Here is a 19,152-nt window from a genome sequence, read left to right on the forward strand (position 1 = left end):
CTTTTCCCTTTTTTTCATTCACGTATTCATGATACGATTAAAAGACGAGGAGGAATTTTTCATTGGAAGCTTAATTTTTGACCAAATTAAAACTTTCGCAACTTTTTCTTTGCTAGTAGAAATTATTAATAGCGAACAAAAATTTTGCTTCTGTGCTTTTTGCTTCATCTTAACGAACGGATAAGTGTTTTCTTCATAAGTAAATGCAATAATACTCTCGAAATCATTTTTGAGGAGGATGTATAGTTAAGTATATCTAGAAAATTAAGCGATATTCGAACAATCCAAATTTAAGTAATATCTATCAATTGTACATAATTTTCAATTGCACTTTGTATATATATATATATATACATGTTATACCATTTCATTGTATTCAATGGCTTAGCGATGGATTCTTTTCTTTTCAATATTCCTTTTTTTGAAAGAAAGAAGAAGAGATCCAATATCGGATTTCGCAATGTACGAGTTGGTCATTGTTGTTTGGCGGAGAAATTGCAAAGATAATCGCAAAATTCGCATTGGCACGAAGAGAGATACGATTCCTGCCAAATAAACAATCGCGTTGTTGCGGATATTCTGGTGAAATTGTTAGATCTTGCGATTGATCGAGGGCGATAAATTTTACGAGATTAATCGCGCTCCGCAATGTGTTTTTAGAACGTGGACGAGTTGTAATTGCCGTGAAAAAGGTGTAAGTGATCGAAAATCTCTCCTTCTAAATTTTAAACAATTATCACTCGACAATTATTATCCATGCGACGATCACCTACACTTTTGTAATAAGCTTTAATTGTCGTCGCTTTATAGAATGATAAGAATCCTGCTAATAATCCTCTAAAAAAATAAATTTCTTTCTGTTCGTACGAAGATTTTATCGATCGATCGATTTAAATTTATTTGCCTCTGACACTTTCGAACTCGATAGACAATTGATTCCGACGAAACGAGACTTGCAATTAACGCTCGAGAAGGAAGGAAGAATAAGAGATGAGGGAGGGATATATCGAGGATATATGGTGGAAAGACCGAGAGGAAGTGGAATCGACAATATCGATCGAGTTCGCGCCATTGTTTTTCACCATGATCCACGCGCCGTTTATTTCGAGTTTGCTTTTTTGGCCGTGTTAATTAACCTTGAATTCGAGGCGACGTTCGATTTTCATTTCTACGACATTGGGTAACAGTGTCGCGACCAACTGAATGTGAAAGGAGATTAATGCGCATTACGCACCGCGCAAAATTGGCGCAATGCCAATGGACAGTCGATTGATGATAACTGATCGTGAATGACGCTACGTTTCTCCACGCTACTATCTTTTCTCCCCGATTCTTTTTCCTTTTAACCGAGAAAAATCGAGTCGTGATTCTTGTGTTTTTTTTTTTTTTTTTTTCCGTATCAACAGATGTAACGAGACGAATGACGATAAATTTTATCCTTTCTTTGCGTTCGATTTTGCGTGCGAATTATGCGAAGAATTAAAAATTCGTTTTCGACGATGGATGCACGCGTATGTCTACGCGTATATATCTTTTTCTTTGTCACCCAATCATCGGTACAATGTACGTCATTCAACTCGTGCGATCCCCCCTTTGTTATGCGTAGCATTTTGGTAGCACGAGATTGCATGCTCGACACCGGTTTGCCAAGATAAAACCTTTCACGCTCGTACGTAACTCTCCTCTCCTCTACTCTGGCCGATAAATTGAAATTTGATTGTCGGTTATTTGTCGGTTTAGTGTGATGTCACCGAGCAGCAAAGGCACGGACGAGACTGTAAACGATGCGTTGTTGGAGAAGCTACGAAATTGCGTGTCCAAGCCACAGGAGATCGATACATTCAGAAACATCGCAGCTAAGATACATGCTCGGGTCACATCCACAGGTAACCACGCTCGCGCCCCCTTCTTTTATCTCTTTTACATCATATATATATATATATGTTCGCAACGATGTTCAGAATTTCATTTTATCATCAACTTAACGGATGCAGATTCGACGAACAGTGTCTTCCGTTTCCTTTTTGCAAACGGAACATTCGAAAAAGGATGCCATAGTAGCGGCAATCACCTCATCGTGGTCCTAGTTTCACTTTTCACACTCGTTTCGGAAACGTTCACCGACGAAACTCGTGAATGCGGCATCAAAGTTTTTAAACGACTCGAAACAAGATTGGACACTTTGAGACACGGACTAAATCGCTATTTTTACCGCGAACGTTGGCTCCTGTTTCATCGGGCTAATCACCAGAAACTTGCACAATTTATCATTCGCACGGCCGCCCGCCCCTTCGTCACAAGTCGGCAAAAGTGCTCGACACGTTTCCGTCCCTTCGATTTTCCTTCCGCGATTCCTTTTCGCGAACGCGGCCGCTGTTAATTGCACCTCTTCTGCACGAACGGATCCCACGAAAACGGAACTTTTCGACTTTCGTGACGGAAAGTTGATCCAAGAAATAGGATAGGATAGGATGGGACAAAGAATGCTCATGCGAGAGGGAAAAATGGGACATCGAATTGAAATTCAGATCGCTTTCGAATATATATATACATCTCTCTTTTTGTTCTCGTTACATTTTATCTACGTGAAAAGAGAAAAAGAGAAAGATTAATTATTAAAAGCGGGGAGAAAAAAATTCGTGACGGGCGAAAGACGAATCGTATCCGCGATTCTAGATCACGATTCTAGATCAGTGTTTCCCAACTCGACGAATCTCCATTTTCAAGAAATGTCGCAAATTGGTTTCTCGATCGAATCGTTACTTTGTTTCGATTATTTATTTCATTTGAGATTACAAATATTAAATATTTTTTAATCAATCTCAACTGTATAATGGATAAAAATGAAACATTTTTGCTCAATTGCGTTAAATAACTTTTATTAGATTATCATAATAAAGAGGAGATCGTGCCTCCAAAAACATCGTTCTAGATAAACACATTGCGTTCACGATGATATTCCCATGCATGCCGCCAAATTATCAACCCTCGAGCGTTTTATCGAGTATAACGAATCTAAACTCGTTGTTTGTTTCGATCAAACGCGCGATCGATGTTTCATTTGGACGATCGTTTCCTCTCCACGACGAACAAAAATCGCTTAATGATGATAGCGGTTCTTAGCCGCGTGTTGGTGAACAGGTGTGCCACCCGAGGAACGTTGAGCGTCATTCGTTATTTTCGAGAAACCGACCACCCTGTCACTCGATTACATAAGAGGTCTCGGTAAATGCTGATGGATCAGCTTTGGAAACAATCCAAGAAAGCCGAAACGTTAGATCGTTTCGAAGAGAATCGCGGCCGTGCCAATTTGATAAGGAATCGATCGATATTTCTCTACATTGGAAGGCCTGTGGTGTCGTTGCACTGATAAATCGTTTCGTTGCCACGACAGGATAGCCACCGTTGAAAAATGTGCTTCTCCGATACTTCTACGCTGTCGTCTTACGATGGATCATGATAGATCGCATCAATGTTGAATATTTCTTTTTTTTTTTTTTTTTTTTTAGCTCAAGAAAGTAAATACTACGAATAGCTCGATTTCTTGTATTTGGTCTTGCAAGTTGAGACTCTTTCAGCTGGCTCGCGTTCAAATGACCTTTTTTTCTTTCCGAATGCTACGCTCATGTTCGTGTTACACGTATACTTTTACGATATTTCGAACAGGATTCATTACACTTTTCAAACAATATAAATTAAGTGAATAGTAATTTTATTTGTCAATGATTTATCAATCTGATAAATTATTTGTTATTTTCTTCAAATATTCATTTATTTCTCTCGAAAATAATTATTATTTATAATTATTTAATTATAGTAATGATCATTCGAAATAACTATATATATATATATATATATCGATTATTAATTTAAAATAAATTTCGAGCAGGGAAATTTTGATTGCGGGGAAAAATAATTGCACAAATGTTCCATTGTCGATTCGTTTCGCAAGTTGTCGTCTTGGGCCAAAATGTTATAGTATCACATATTTTTGTGGATAGTGTTCATGGCATTGGGAACGATTGGCCTTGTGTCAATTCTGAAATGGAAGCCACGCATTTTGCCAATGCCCCAAGTATGTTATCGTATGGAAGATGGTGTTGCCCACACCTGTTCGTCGGATTACTCATTATGGCAACGACGTATAGCCTTTCTTACTAGGAAGCTGCATCCGTTTAAAATTCGAGTTGCACGTTCGTTCTCGCATTATTTACGCGAGAATCTAATTAATTATTCGCCAATGACCTTTTACGAAATCATTCGTCTTATTATCCTTCGTAGAAGCTTCCTAGAATTACAATTTCATTATTCATTTAAGTATTAAAGAACGGAATAATCGATATTTCTTCAGATCGACGATTGCGCGAACGCACGCTGGACAAATTATGGCGCAAGAATTCCGGTGCGATGGAAATATTCATCGCGACATTGGAGGTGAGTTGAATTTTTAATCAAGATTTTATTACACTCGACACGAAAGTACGGAACGAACTTTGCCAATCCTCGTTAATCGAATATCTTTATTACTTTATTAATATCATCATTAAAGTGACCATTAAGATTCTAACTTTGATATTTCGTTTCTTCGTAACGTATTATTTCATTGATCTTTCTCCAATAAAAGTAATAAATATGCCAAACAAAAATATATATATATGTACGATAGTTTGAACGATCGATAGAACAAATTATCGAAGAATTGGATTCGATCCTTTAGATAAATTGAAACGATAGATGGAGGTGGTAACGATTCTCTTAATACCTCGCGATTTTCGAGAGGCGTGACTGAACAATGTGTATTCCGGGAGGTCGGACATTTAATCGACACATTGTGGATCCAATTAAGGATGCGGATAACCATGTCACGATTAACATTTTGCACGGAATGGCGTGGCTAGGTCGCATCAACCGGCCTCCGGTCCCCATCGTACGTCTTGTCTACGGGAAAGCATGCAAAATTCGTTCGTCCCATTTTCCGTTAAGCGTTGCACGCACGCAGAACAGAGAATAATTATTTCCGTGGCATTTTGCGCGAATCGAAAATCTCTCGATCGTTCGAGCTCGGTTTACACCAGCCGACTAACGCTATATATAATTCGAGACACGTTAAAATCGAATTTATTTCATAAACTTTGTTTCCAGAATTGCAAGGATCACGTGATAAACTACAGCATCGCCTGCATACTACACGAGTGCATATCACCCCGTAACGCGAAGGGGAAGACCAAAGGGAACAAGAACAAAAGTGCCACAAGTAATTTTTCATTTTTGTCCCACTCTGAGTCTGTGAGAAAAATATTTATCACATATGTCGTTAAAGGAAGATTTAATTTAAATTAAAGTAAATCTCTGTGCTTTTTATCGTTACATAATTCTTTGACGAAAGCGTACGATAATTGTCGTTTTTCAGTATCCAGCAGCCGAATGGCAGTGATGCAGCTGATCAATTTAGGAATCACGCAAGCTCTAATTAAACTTTTAGTTAATCTGCAACACACGGACAGTATTTCGAGCGAAGCCCTCACGCGAGAGGTGCTTTGGCTTTTGGGTCAGGTGAGACATCGTTGTCCTTTTATCGCATTGAAAAAGTAATGTCGGTTTTGCGGAAATGGATTCGTTATAATTTGCATCCAGTTTTTAAATCATTTTGAATAAATAAAATCGTAAAATTAATGGTAAACGTTTTTGTATCTTTCTTTGAGGTACAATCCATTTTTTCTCTCAAAATAATCGTACTTTTTTTATATTTTTCAAAAATTCATATATATAATACAAGCTTCTGAAAATAATTGTGAATTGTTTTGTCTCGCGTCTAACTAGCTAGAATTGCTTAATCTACATTCTTCGAGTTCTAAAGTTTATTATTAGACGAGAATATTATTTATGGGAACATTGTTAAAATATTCTTGCGAACGTAGAATTCTCGAACAAATTTATCGTTTATTATTATTATTATTATTATTATACGATGACGAACCAATTGCAATTATTTATCCTCGGAGACGGAGACAAAAACCGACATAACTTTTAATCTCGTCCAACTGTTCGAACTTGATTGATAAAATTTGCAGATAGCCCAAAGGGACCAGAAGTTCGTGTTAAAAATAAAGATGCTTAATACCATTAAAGTGTTCCACACGCTCTTGAAGCAACATTACAATAATAGCAAAACGTTGTTGCCTTTGTTGTTGATCATCAAAAGTCTCGCCAGAAATTGTGAGTAAACAAGTCTCGACTTTTGATTTCAAAAGAATTTACGGTATTTTCGTGTCATATCTATTTAAATCATCTTCTTCTTCTTCTTTTTTTCTTGGCGTTTTCAGCATTCTCGCTTCAAGTATTGATGAAGGACGGTATCGCTTCCACGTTGGAGAAAACATTCGTCGGTATCGGTTACATGCCTCACCTGAAACTCAAATCGTTGTTAGAGTGTTTCAAATATTTCACAGCGAGCAGTACGTAAACTATTCTCGTTTATCGTTTCAACAATTGCCCAAAATCTTGTGTAACGAATCGAATTCTTTCGCGTGATTTGAAACGTGGCATTTGAACGATTTGTATCAACTCGGTATAATACAAAACTTACTCTTTTTGCTCGTAGAAGTTTGTTGCATGAAATTCGTGAAGGTGGGCCTGGTGCATCTGTTGATGAGGATCTTCGAGAGATGGGATCGATTCGACGGGCCGATGAGACTGAAGATTTGCAATTCCACTTTGATCACGTTACAGCACTTATGCGTCATAAGTGAGTTTATTCGTGCCGCAACCTTTAAACGTTGCTATAATAACGATAATAACCGGCCGGAAGTTGATACTGTAGGGTGTAGAACAGCTTTACACCAATGATTTTAAATTCATCTTCCATTCTCTCTTTCCTTGTTAATTTATTCCTGCTTGTGAAGAAAGAAAAATAATTAATTTTTTCCTCCGCATTTCTTCGATTAGCCTCGATTAATTATTATTATTATTATTATTATTATTATTATTTTCTTCAAACGATCGATCGTCGTTTAATTAGAATTTCTACGACAAATTACTCCTTCTTCCACTTCTTCTCGTAACCACATTTCCTTGTAGAACAAACATCGCGTATGTAAATTTATGTCCGCGTTATATAGCACGCATTGGCGGTGGTTTTACGTCGCCATTACGACGCTGAGCCATCTTTTTGTCCTTTTCAGAGGCCGGCAGGAAGGCTATCAAGTTGAACAATGGTTTGCAACTACTGTACCGGTTCTGCAACAATTGCCCGGAGGATAAGTCATACGATTCGTTGCTGTCGCGTATTTGCGGGATAATCAATCAATGTCTGGAGAAGAAGGAGCTGCCTGTGCCCGAAATGTCTCCGGCAAGGTGAACGAAACATTCAAGGTCGTTCGAAATTCATCAACGCCAGATCGAAGCTCGATTCGGGTTTATCGCACTCGGTAGTTTATCATCGATCTGGGTTCAAATTCTCTCGAATTATTAGGAAAGGAAAAAAAAAAAAAGGAAAAAAAAGCTTCAGATCCAAAAAAAAACTCGCGTTTTCACACGATGATTATTCGCGATTCTTAAACGAGATATCCGATTCGAAAAATTGTAAATAAAGTTACAACGAACGAGCGTGTGAATTTGATTCGAACTCTGCCACAGATTCGTGCTGCCGAACGAAACGAACAGGCCTAACAGCGTTGAGAGCGGTAGCGACATCGACAGTCAGGTGTGTATATTTTTTCTCGGGTCAGAACGTGATGCAACAAGATCGATATCTTTTTTTTTTTTTTTTTTCGAAAACTTTCTCGAATCGGTTAAAGAAATATCGGTTAAAAAACGATCGAACGATTAATTCGAGAAGGAACGCGCGTAATTTTCGCGAAAATTATCACGTATTTTTTATCGCAGCCCTGCAGCGTCGCCTCTCTTGGACGAATGTACAGCGATCTTGATTCGGGCGACGAAGAAGAAAGCCAGCATTCAAGGACGAACGCGAAAACCATGAACACGACCGACGAAGTGGACGAGAGCAAGTTCTTTGCCGGTGTGTTCACGTCGCAAAGGTCGGAGGAGGAGCTGGCCGAGTACGTCGATACGTATATATTTTCCAACACCTCGTTTCGAATTCTTTTTTTTTTTTTTTTTTTTCTTAAACTTTCCCCTAATTAATCGATCGATTAATCAACCAATGTCCCTCGATTCGCCTCCAGATACAACGTTTTTTTCAAAGAATTGGACAACCTTGGGCATTATCAAGCATGCGGCGCAAAGTTGTCGACGGAGAAGATCGTGGATACGATCGACACGAGAGGGTGTAGCAGGACAAAGATAAAGGATTTGTTGAAAGAAGGGGTATCGAAGACGAGCCAAATGTCGAACGGCGAGGCGGCGATCAAAATATTCAAAGACATGCCCTCGATTTTGACGGATCAACAGGCTTATTGCGTGATAGCGAGCAGAGTGAAGAGCGTGATCGGTTTCGTGAAGGTGGCTTACCCGGATCTGATCGGTGGCGACGGCCTCGGCAAGGACGAGCCGTTGAACAGCAAGGACAGAAGGGTGTGTCGTTCGAAACTTCTCACCTGCGTGGAACGTGGTCTTCACGGTAGCTTGTTGGCGCCGGAAGTGGTGTACGATCTCGACGCCATAACCACCTCGTCCAGCAACGCGTCCACGGACGAGCAAAAACTGATCGACAATCATTTGTGCAACTGGGACGAGAACAGAATAGGCAAGCGTTCCTTCGACAACAAACACTTGCACTTCGAGTCGAGATTCGAGAGCGGGAACCTGAGAAAAGTTATTCAGGTACAAAATATCCTATGAATATTTCAAATCAATTTTATTTGTATTGTATAAGAAAAAAAAAAAAAAGAAAAGAAAAGTCGTCGTTGTTGTTGCGAATTACCAAACAATGGATGCGCGCTTCCCGTTTCCCGCGGCAAATCTGCATCGTTTCTTTCCAATTCGCTTCCTTACAGATAGGCGTGAGAGAGTACGATCTGATCTTGACGCCGGACGTGAACAGCGGCTCCAGGCATCAATGGTTCTATTTCGAGGTGTCGAACATGGAGGCATTGGCGTATACGTTTAACATTATCAACTGCGAGAAAGCGAATTCGCAGTTCAATTTCGGCATGAAACCGATCCTGTTCAGCGTGACGGAGGCCCAGCTGGGCAGGCCCGGCTGGGTGAGGACGGGGGCGGACATCTGCTACTATCGAAACTGCTATCAACGGCCCGCCAAGGGGAAGAATTATCTCACCACCTCGTTCACCGTCACTTTCCCGCACGCCTACGACGTCTGTTACCTGGCCTACCATTTCCCTTACACGTACAGCCTGTTGATGACCAATATCTGGAAGTGGACCAAGAGGGTGCCACCTAACACGTATTTCAGAGCGGAGACCCTTTGCGAGACGTTGAACGGCAACGACAATCCTCTGCTCACTATCACGTCTCTCGATTCTAAGAGCAATCCCATACAGGTGAGGAGAGGATAAGGGGAATGATAAGAGGATGTTTGAAAAGTTATAGAAACGTTCTCCTTCGCTCTTTCTCTTTCTCTCTTTCTCTCTCTCTCTGGAATAACTCGAGCTCGAACTTCTCCCTGGTTTTTCCTTTTCCAGAATCGCAAGGTGATATTTCTAACGTCGAGGGTTCATCCGGGCGAGAGCAACGCATCGTGGGTGATGGACGGTACATTGGAGGCGTTGCTCGGTAACAATCCTTACGCGATGGGCTTGCGCGACGATTACGTATTCAAGATCGTGCCGATGTTGAACATCGAGGGTGTGGTGAACGGTTGGTAAGTGGTATTATATCTAAAAATGGTACGTTAAAGGGGATGAGAGAATGAAACTGGACCATCGTGAGAATTGTGTTTCGTACCTTTATTGATAATCAATTACACAAGTTGAACATTCGCGCCGTATTTTTACGCAATGATATTCAAGATCCATGCGTCGATGATACCTACCGTAACAGTTGGAAAATCATCTCGCGACGTTGATCTACGCGATATTGCCGATCCTCGTACGTCCGGATGACCGAAACGTTTACGCGACTCGTAACGCACTCGTACTCTCCTCGAGTTTAATCAATCCCCTTTTCTTCATTCCTCGAATCTGACCAATCTTCGTCCCGTATCGATTCCTTCGTTTCGACGATTCAACGACACGAAGAGGAGGCATGCACGTTCGACTTGGAATTCGAATCGAATACGAAACGTTTCATCTTGCGGACGTACGAATACATGATATTAACTAGAAGATGATTATTCACCGATTCACGAATGAAATTGTTATTGCGACACTGGCGGACTCCCAACCCTACACCAATGATGACGATTCTTCGATTATCCTCGAGAAGAACAACGATGATACATCCTCACCGTCCGTTCAACCTCCCTTACTACAGCTTAAATGCCTGAGATCCCTCCTCGCGTTCCCGTTACTACTATCCATCCGCCATCATCTACGACGGCGAGATCGATATCGATATGAAACGATACGGATGGTTCGAATAATAAAGGAAAGAAAAGGTAGCAGAGAGATGGGAGGAGAATCGATACGTGTCCGCCACGTGCCACTCTCGTGGACGATTAAAAAGATCGAATCGAACGGTGGAGTGAATGCCCTTGCGAGAACGACGTCGGTTGGTTTCGTCGGGGATCGGAAGGCCAGAAGGAAAGGAATCCTCCGTTTTCCATTCAAAAATTCTATTCCTTTCGAGAAAAAGTAACAGCGATCGTTCCGATCGTTATTCGTTTCGAATAACAAAAGTATCCCCCCCCCCTCTACCCCCGAAAAACGAAATTATAAGAAACGTGGAGACTGTCCTTCCGACCGAAGGAAAAGCCCCGACGAGGATGATGAACGGCGTGAAAATGATCCGACGAGCATTACCGGGAATTCGTTTTCGAAATCAGAACAGAAATGGATGAGCGATGGATGGCGACGAACGGAGCTCCCCCCCTCCCCCTCCCCGCCCAATCATCCATTGGGGATGGGGGAGGGGGGCGCGCGATTGTCTCATTCGTCCGCGATATACACATAAAATAACGTACATTAATACATCTAGTTCCTCAATGATCCCCCTTATTCTTCACTTATCAACGAATAGAATCATCGTGACGATTGCCTAAATTAAAGTAAAGCGTTACTTGGACGGAGGGTCTAATACTTTGCCGTTGGTGCGCACTTTGATGTTGTACCTGTAGGCCGGTTCCGCTTCTGGCAGGATCGTGCTGCTGTCGTCGTCCTGATCTTTCATCATCGACGACTCGCCCGCCTCCGGCTGGTCGTTCACGTAGTAATCTTGGACGCTGTCGTATGGGCCGACCGTGTGAGCGTCTTCCAAACCGTTGTTGGGCGCCTCGGTCTCGCCGCGCACCTCGAAGTAGTCCGGCGACTCTCGGTGCTCGGCCTTCATGTTCGAGGCCGAGCGCAGAGAGGAGCGATGAACCTCGCGGGTTTGCAGCCCCTCGAACACGTTGTCCTTTCTTGCCTGGGGGCCCGGCGAGTCGGTGAACAGGCTCGTGATGTCGAGAAGATGCTCGGGCCTCGCGTTGTCCGCCGGCAGATCGGCGTCGGTCGGTTGCTGCTCCTCGGTGACGACCGGCGGGGACGTGGACGGTGTTAACGCGGATTGCTGCTTGTCAGACGCGGGAACGGCCGTGGTAATCAGCCTGCTGACGACCGGATCTTCGCGTGATTTCTCTTCGACGGAGCTCTCCTCCTCCTCCTCCTCCTCCTCTTCCGCTGTTGATTTCTCGTCGACCTGGCTACTCGGATTTTGCTCGTCGTTCTTGCCTTCCTCGTGCTCGTCGACCTGGTCGTCGCTGGCTGGCGCCGAGGTCGTTGTTATATAGGGTCTGCGATTTCTGCAAATCGCGCACTCGTTTCAGGGGGAGAGAGAGATTCGTTCTTTTCGGGGACGAAGCGAATAGGATTAAAGAGATTCGGAGTGGAGAATTTCCTACAAGATGTGGATTGGCAATGTTGGTCGGCTTTAATATCGAAAGCAGAGACGTTGAAAAAGTCTCTGGCAGCTCGGCTAACTCGGCTCAGAGAGGTTATATAAGCGACGCTCGATTTTGGAAAAGTAATTGGAAACCTTGCGTTGACCAGTAGTGTCCACGCTTTTTCACATCGATGCATTGGTGTGTGTGTAGTGTGCGTTGTGTGTGATATTTGCGAGGAGCGAGAGAATGCGTTAATAATAATTGCAAGCCGTGTTCTCGTGTGAAACGAGCAATAAGCGTTTACGTCCGTACCACAGCAAAAGATTTCCCCAACTACCAATTATCTTATACTCGCTTATATACGGATTAAGTTATTCAGCGAAGCGTTATTTATATCGGTTTGTTTATCGTGTAAACTGCACGGAGAAAAAAACTTGATCCAACGCGTTGATCCATCCTCGGCAACTCGATGGATCTTTCTTTCGACAAATCCATTTAATCGATATACGAGACAAAGAAGTCTTATTCGCAATTAACAACGCGCGTTCGAATCGATAAATTTACACGATTGACGGAGATATCATTTGCACTCGATCGAAATATCGCTATATCTGTATTAATAATCGCGGATTATATATCTTATCGACCATTCTGTTTCTATTTTTTTGTCCGTGCGCCATCTTGCTTATCTCATTTCCTCTCTCTCTCTCTCTCTCTTTATTTCTTTCTCCCTTTTTCTCGGCGGTTTCGTGTATTTTTTTGTAACAAGTATTATCTCACCTCTTACCCCTGAGTCGCAGAGACTGGAATGCTTCCGTAGTTGTAGTAGTAGCATCTTGTTTGCTCGCAGATGAAGTCCTTAACCAGGGTACAATCTTGCGCCTCCCAGGCCAACGTGGGCGCCACCATGGCCACGCATCCGTCCGCGCTGCCGCTGTCACCGCTTGTGGAAAAATTCCGGGATTAGAATTTCAATCATTCGCCGCTCGTTTATCGATTCGATGCACGCGTTTCCGGGTAGGGATGCACGGATGCGGAAGGGATGCCGGCGATTATATCGTATTCGTGACCACGAATTGATCTTGGCCCTCGTTCGACGAAGAAGGTTCGCTATACTTCTCTACCTTGTCTTCTAGATAGACTTCCAGATAGACAAATACGTGACGTTTCTCGCTTCCTTTCCCCCTTCTCTTCGCGTCTTTTCTCTCTATGTGATTTCCGGTTTTGATTTTTTTCTTTTTCAACGAAGGAAAGGAAAGGAAGGGACACGGGAGAAAATTCTTTTCTTTTTCAATCGCACGTGGCTATTCGAGAGTAGAAAAGAGTAGAAATTCATTGTATTGGATAATTTTGATGAATTTCCATCCCAGAAATTGATTGTTTGAATTGTTAGCAGTATTTCGAAAATGCGACGAAATAGTGAAAGTTTCGATAAAATTGAAAATTTGTAAATATTTAATTAATTGTTCCGAAAAAGAAAGTCATAAAAGTATAGATAACCTAATATGATACAGTTTACAATTATAGGGGGATTGTGTTGTGAAGTAATTAATAAGAGCGTATTAATTGTTACCTTTCGCGTGCCACTCGTTGAGGCTCAGTGCCGGGTGGGACGTCAGCAGGTCTGTTGCCAGGTCGCCTCAACATGTAGTCGAAGGTGGCATTGAAGGGAAGACCTGTGCTCATCCACAGGAACATGTCCGTGCCCAACTTGTTGCCGGATGTCCAGAAGTCGTATTTAACGTAGCCGGCGTTTTTCAAGTACTGCGTCATCGTGTCGGCTTTTTCCTTTGTCTCGAAAGAGGCCAACTGAAGACCCAATGAACGACAATATTGGTATGCCAGGAAATAGTTCAATTCGGGACTGTAGGGATTCATCCTTGAAACGAAGTATTGCACCCCATCCAACTGAATCGTCGTGATCCTTTGGCCTGTAAATCAATTTTATTTCATTCACGATTACTCGTCGAATCCAATTTGATTTTTAAGATTCGGAAAAATTGAATTGAGTTCTCGAGTAGAGTGCAAATATTCTTTCAAAAAAAAAAACAAAAGTTTAACAAAGCAATAGTAAAAATATTGCTTTGAGAAAAAAAAAATATTATTTTTATCTGGTTTTAAAGAATTTTAAATCATAAAAGTAACAAAAGGTTTAATTGATCCATCTGTAAACGAACCGTCTCCATTTTTTATGCGTTAACAAGATGAAATAGACCAGTGGAATGAATTTATTTGAATAAATTCGAAGTTAAGTATTCATATATTCCATCCATTTTTTTTTTTTTTTTTCTTTAATCACCATATCTCCCATCAATTTAAATGCTAGAAAGTTACACATCATCGACAGCGTAAATCGATGAATAAAAAAGGAAATTCCCTTTTCTTGCTCTCGTATTATCTCATCGAGGCACGTCTCCGCCATTGACTTCCGACCAGACCACAAATGGCAGCCTCAGGACGCGGGAAAAATCATCCCGTGAATTCTAATCTACCCGATGTCCCAGTTTAGCATCATCGCGGGCAGACCGTTACGTCTGAATATTTCAGTATTCGTTAATTCGTAGATGCAACCGGAAGGAAAATGCATATCGTTCGCATTGGAATTCTATGACTTTTCAATGATTTTGAACGAAATCCGGTACGCGATCATTGTTGGATCTACCAATTTTGCATTGTATTCCATTGCTTCCTTTTTTCCCCTTTCCTCTTAATTAAGTTTCATAAAGCAACAATAATCGCGATAATAAAAGACAAGATCGGAGCTGTTATATTGGAATCAACGCTCGATTGTGTTCGGATTAATTGACAGCCGTAGTAAATCGTTTCCCAACGCGATTAATTTCAATTCATCTATGAACGTGTAAAGTACTTACGCATCATCGGTACCGTTCGTTTTAATTAACTTCACAGAGTGACTCTGTACTTTGTTGGAAGTGCCGTTTCGCACGATGCTCACCGTGCGAGTTCATTGACTTTTTACGATTATTTGGTTAACTGTACTTTTAAAGTTGTGACCGGTTTAGGCTTCCGAATAGTCCCGACACGAGTGATCGTTTTATTTGCGAAAAGTCGAGAAATTTCGTTTCGAGTATCTTGAAAAAGAATGGCATTGAAATCAGATTAATATTTCAATCCGTTGATTTTATCTATCGTTTCATGAATCTCCAATTCTCCAATAAATATGATTTTAAATAAGGTGAAGCAAAGAGAAAAAAATAAATAAATTTTCAAATGGAAGAAGAACGTCGAACGGAAAGCGTAGACAGATAATTCGAAGTGGTTTGACGCACGAGAGATTCAAAGGGTGCGTAAAAATGCTCCGGTTTGTGAAGCCGGCGGCGCAGGTGGTGGTAAACGACCTGAAGACCTTGAGACGTCTGCCGCCAACGTTCTGTAGAAAGAAGACGCTTGCTACGAGGCGCGATTCCATTCACGAATTACGCCACTTGCATCGTAATTAACGTGGCAACGATGGCGAGCAGCTGAACGATGGCAGTTCGTATTGGCCGTATAAAAATTTCTCGAATAAAAATTTCGACGCCGTTCGAATGGTGAAACGAAATATTCGAAAAACGTGACGAAAAATCGAACGATTCTATTTTTCATCAAAATATGGATATATCTATATGCGCAGTTTTATATAAACGCGAGAGAAGCGCGAGTAGATAACCGAAGGAGAAACGATCGAGAATGACGGGCGAACGATCTTGAAGTGAGGCGTGCGTGATCAACGATCGCGAGTTCCCTTTTCAATGCACCGGACGTCGTAGCCGACGTTTCCACCAAGGAAACGAGAATGCGAGGACGAAGCGTCGACGAACAAAGAACGCTCGTCGAGGAACGAGTGAACGCGAATTTCTCGAAAAAAAAGGAGAAAGAAAAAAAATTCTCGCTTGGCACTGCTCCAACCAATCGTCCTCGTCGAATCAATCATCGAGAGAGAAGATGCGAGAGAACGATCTAATTCTAAATCCAAAAAAAAAAAAAAAAGCATAATACGACGGCTTAGAACTAGACTCGATGCCAATACACCGTGTACTCTAACCGTGTAAATCCGCAACAGGTGCGGATATTTCGCACGCGTTTGGAAAATGGGAATTTTTCACGAGACAATAGGAGAGATAAATTTGTGGAGAGATAAAAGGGGATAAGATCGAAAGTTACGAACCTGAGGCGAAGGCCGCGACGAGCAGCAGCAGCAGTAGAGCGATCTTCATGGTGGCGTGTGTCGATTAATCGATCAAGCAGCCGTTTCCGTTTCCGACTCTCGGAATACACCGGATGTTAGTGTTAGGGTCGCGTTCTCGGACTGGCCTCGCGCTGCGCTGTGGGCCCCCTTAAGAGTCTTCTGCCCGGATCCCAGAGGAGGGGGTCGTTGAAGATGATTCACTGACTAACCTAGAGCAGGACGAGCGGAGAAGAGAGCCCACGAAGGGACGGGCGCGGGACGGGAGAGCGGGACAGCGCGAGACGTGGACGGGGGATACCGATCCGAAATGTAATCGACTTGGCCGCGGCAAAAAACCTGCAAGGTGACAAGGTCAGAGAAAAAACTAGCCACAATAGAGGCTCGCGCTGCCGGAGGGTTAGAGAGGATGATGCGGTGCGTTCGTTGACACGGCTTCTCGCGCCCGTACTCTCCTTCCTTCCTTCCTTCCCCTCGCGAACTTTACTCTCTCGGCCAACTTTTCACCGTGCTCTTGCGAGCGTGCGCTCTCTCCCTCTCTCTCTTTCTCTCTCTCTTCCCATCTTCCTTTTTCCTTATCGAGCAGAGAGAGATTCTCGGCTGACTTGGCGAACCGGATGCTTCGTTTTAACGAGAATCGAGCAAACGCGGATAATAAAAATTTTTCTTTTTCTTCTTTCTTCTTTCCTTTTACTTTTTTCTTCTTCCGCGCGAAAGTATTCGTAAGTAACGAAGCAGAAGAGATTGGAATAAGATTGGAACAAGATTGGATTAAGATCGGAGCGAGAATCATGGAATTGGATTTGAGAATTATTGGAAACGGAGAACGAAGCGTGAAAGCAGGGAGGAGCGGGAGGATGGTTTGTCGCCGAGCTCGGCTCTCCGATCTATTTGGAGTGGCGGTACACGCTATTAATAACGTTGTTCCATCGTTTAGTTTGTTTTACAAACCGACGACGGTCGCAATGGATGGAATTTCTCTTTGGTGTCTTTTCACGGTCTTCATCGTCCTGAATGGAATTGTATCGACGGGTAGGCGCAAAAAAACACACCGACCTCAAGGTAGACTTCATTTCTGAGCGTGGCTGCGAGAACGCGCCGCATACCATCCCTTAAAATCACCATTTTCTATTCGGATGCATTAACGATATTCGATCGTATCTTGTGGACGTAAATTGCGGCTTTGAGGGACGCCGTTCAAATCGGCCCCGAACGTTTCCTACTTCGAAATGCATAACGCTCCTTCTTCGTCGAATTTCTCTCTCTCTCTCTCTCTCTCTCTCTCTCTCTCTCTCTCGACTCTCCTCCTCCTTCTCCTCCTCCTGCTGCTTCTCCGAGGAAGAGGTCAAGATTCAACGTACGTTCCAACTTGCGAATACGTCCTCTCGTGACGTAGAAATAGCTAATTGCTGGACGAAGGGAAAGCACGGTTGCGAGTTGAAGGTATTACGGGAATCATACGCACGTCCAATAATATTGCACACACGGTGGTCGAAGTGGAATCTCTCATGAAAGTCGGTACACAAGCGCAAAAGAAGATTTTGAACCGGTTTCCTTGTTAAGCCTTTGGCGCCGTCTATTCTTATATTCCTCGCTCTTTCCGCGCTTAGTTTTTTCTGCACCGACATTGACCGGCCCCCATTAAGGGAGGAGGAAGGAGGAGGAGGTATCTCCTCGTATCGTAACGAAAAAACTCGTAATCGCTTCACAATACGCTTTCGAATACGCTCCGGTTCTATTTTTAACCGAGTTTAATGCGCACCTACGGTCACGAGAAATAGAGGAGGATATCATTTTAAAAGCGTCCACATGTTTCGCGGAACGTTGTACGCCACCTTAATTACCTCGATCGACGCGTCATGGAGAGCCTATTACGAGATACACCGCGACCCGACCGAGGGATAGATAGGAACGGAACGTTCGAGATCCTTATGAGAATCTCGGCAGCCTCGTCTTAATGCGTCGAACGGATATTAACTCTTTGAAACGGGGAGAGGGCGATATCTCTGCAAGAGATTTCTCGTATATATTGGCCGGGGATCGTGTCTTGTCAGCGGCGCGGCAAAAAGATTCGTCTCTCAAGGTAGGCTTGATTTCTGAACTCCTCGTCTCCTGTCCTCTCCTCTCGCGCGAGGAGATCACCTGCTTCTGCGGAATACGTGGTTATCGTCCAGGCCCAGTTACTTCGATTACGATACGCAACCGGTACCAGAAGAAGAATCCAACGCGAAATAAAGTCCAGTAAAGGAATCTTCTTCTTCTTCTTCTTCATCTTCATCTTCTTCTTCTTCTTCTTCTTCTTCTTCTTCTTCTCTACTCTTTTCTTTTCCACTAGCCGTTCTTTGTCCGGGCCGTGTCCGATCGATTCGATATCCCGTAACCATTGGCGGATCGGTGTTCATTATATGGCGACGTGTTATTTCTGTTACGCGGTGTGCGACCAGTCCAACAAAAAGGGACTCGCGTGACATCCGAGACCTACCGCGTCCCTTTCGATCGCCGTTCCTCTTCTCTCGTCTCCTTCTCGGCTCGCGCGAAAGCGCCACGATCTGCCACGCTAAACGAATTCACTACGTTTATAACGAGCCGATATATTAATACGATCTATTTAAAGCTTGCCCGCGATCAGGTAGCTCGAAGAGGAATATCGTGGCGTGGTTTATCACGAGGAAGGCCAATGCCGGCTCTCGATCGTATATAGAAATGAGTAATTAACTGCGAGAGCGCAGTTAAATTTACACCACCTCCTAAAAATATCCATCTTAAGTTTATTAGCGTGAGCTCCTCTCTAATTACTACTACACTCGTCCCTTTGGCCTTTAAATTACTTTACGATACCGAGCCTCGTTACTTTAAACCTTTTGTTACGCAAAAGAGTCTCGTAAATTCCTCTCAATTCACCAACTTTGCCACAAAGTATTTTTTTTTTTTTCCCCACATTTGTGACAATTTTCGCTTTGTAGAATTCGCGGGAATGGGCGAGGAAGAATTTTCTCGTTCAACGAATTTATATCGCAATATATCT

General features: G+C 42.7%; 2 protein-coding genes across 11 annotated transcripts in view; one reads left to right on the top strand and one right to left on the bottom strand.

Moving 5' to 3' along the window:
- Positions 1–19,152, top strand: part of LOC100867212 (cytosolic carboxypeptidase 1) — a 34,542-nt gene that overhangs the window by 3,370 nt on the left and 12,020 nt on the right. For 7 of the 9 annotated variants that reach the window (XM_086911799.1, XM_086911800.1, XM_086911801.1 and 4 more), the window contains 13 exons: positions 1,741–1,886; positions 4,352–4,434; positions 5,143–5,254; positions 5,411–5,553; positions 6,072–6,216; positions 6,324–6,455; positions 6,602–6,745; positions 7,182–7,353; positions 7,636–7,702; positions 7,885–8,060; positions 8,187–8,784; positions 8,958–9,464; positions 9,606–9,784. In XM_086911799.1, coding sequence (XP_086767925.1) covers positions 1,741–1,886; positions 4,352–4,434; positions 5,143–5,254; positions 5,411–5,553; positions 6,072–6,216; positions 6,324–6,455; positions 6,602–6,745; positions 7,182–7,353; positions 7,636–7,702; positions 7,885–8,060; positions 8,187–8,784; positions 8,958–9,464; positions 9,606–9,784 — 2,604 coding nt within the window. Of the gene's footprint in view, positions 1–1,650; positions 1,670–1,740; positions 1,887–4,351; positions 4,435–5,142; positions 5,255–5,410; positions 5,554–6,071; positions 6,217–6,323; positions 6,456–6,601; positions 6,746–7,181; positions 7,354–7,635; positions 7,703–7,884; positions 8,061–8,186; positions 8,785–8,957; positions 9,465–9,605; positions 9,785–12,791; positions 13,047–19,152 lie in introns of those variants that run through there. The other 2 variants (XR_015293254.1, XM_086911806.1) reach the window with 2 other exon arrangements.
- On the bottom strand, positions 9,855–17,406 carry nw (narrow). 2 transcript variants are annotated; one of them, XM_003695522.4, is made up of 4 exons: positions 16,110–17,406; positions 13,515–13,872; positions 12,729–12,884; positions 9,855–11,860 (listed from the first exon to the last, which is right to left on the bottom strand). In XM_003695522.4, exons 1-4 carry the CDS (start codon positions 16,156–16,158, stop codon positions 11,137–11,139), a joined length of 1,287 nt encoding a protein of 428 aa, XP_003695570.1. In that variant the 5' UTR covers positions 16,159–17,406; the 3' UTR covers positions 9,855–11,136. The 2 variants fall into 2 exon arrangements, with proteins under 2 accessions (XP_003695570.1, XP_031773611.1); XM_031917751.2 differs by having other exon boundaries at positions 12,722–12,884.

The sequence above is a fragment of the Apis florea genome, unplaced genomic scaffold, assembly GCF_048593485.1.
Source record: "Apis florea isolate Af1SG1 unplaced genomic scaffold, ASM4859348v1 contig_3367_pilon, whole genome shotgun sequence".
NCBI classification, from domain to species: Eukaryota; Metazoa; Arthropoda; class Insecta; order Hymenoptera; family Apidae; genus Apis; species Apis florea.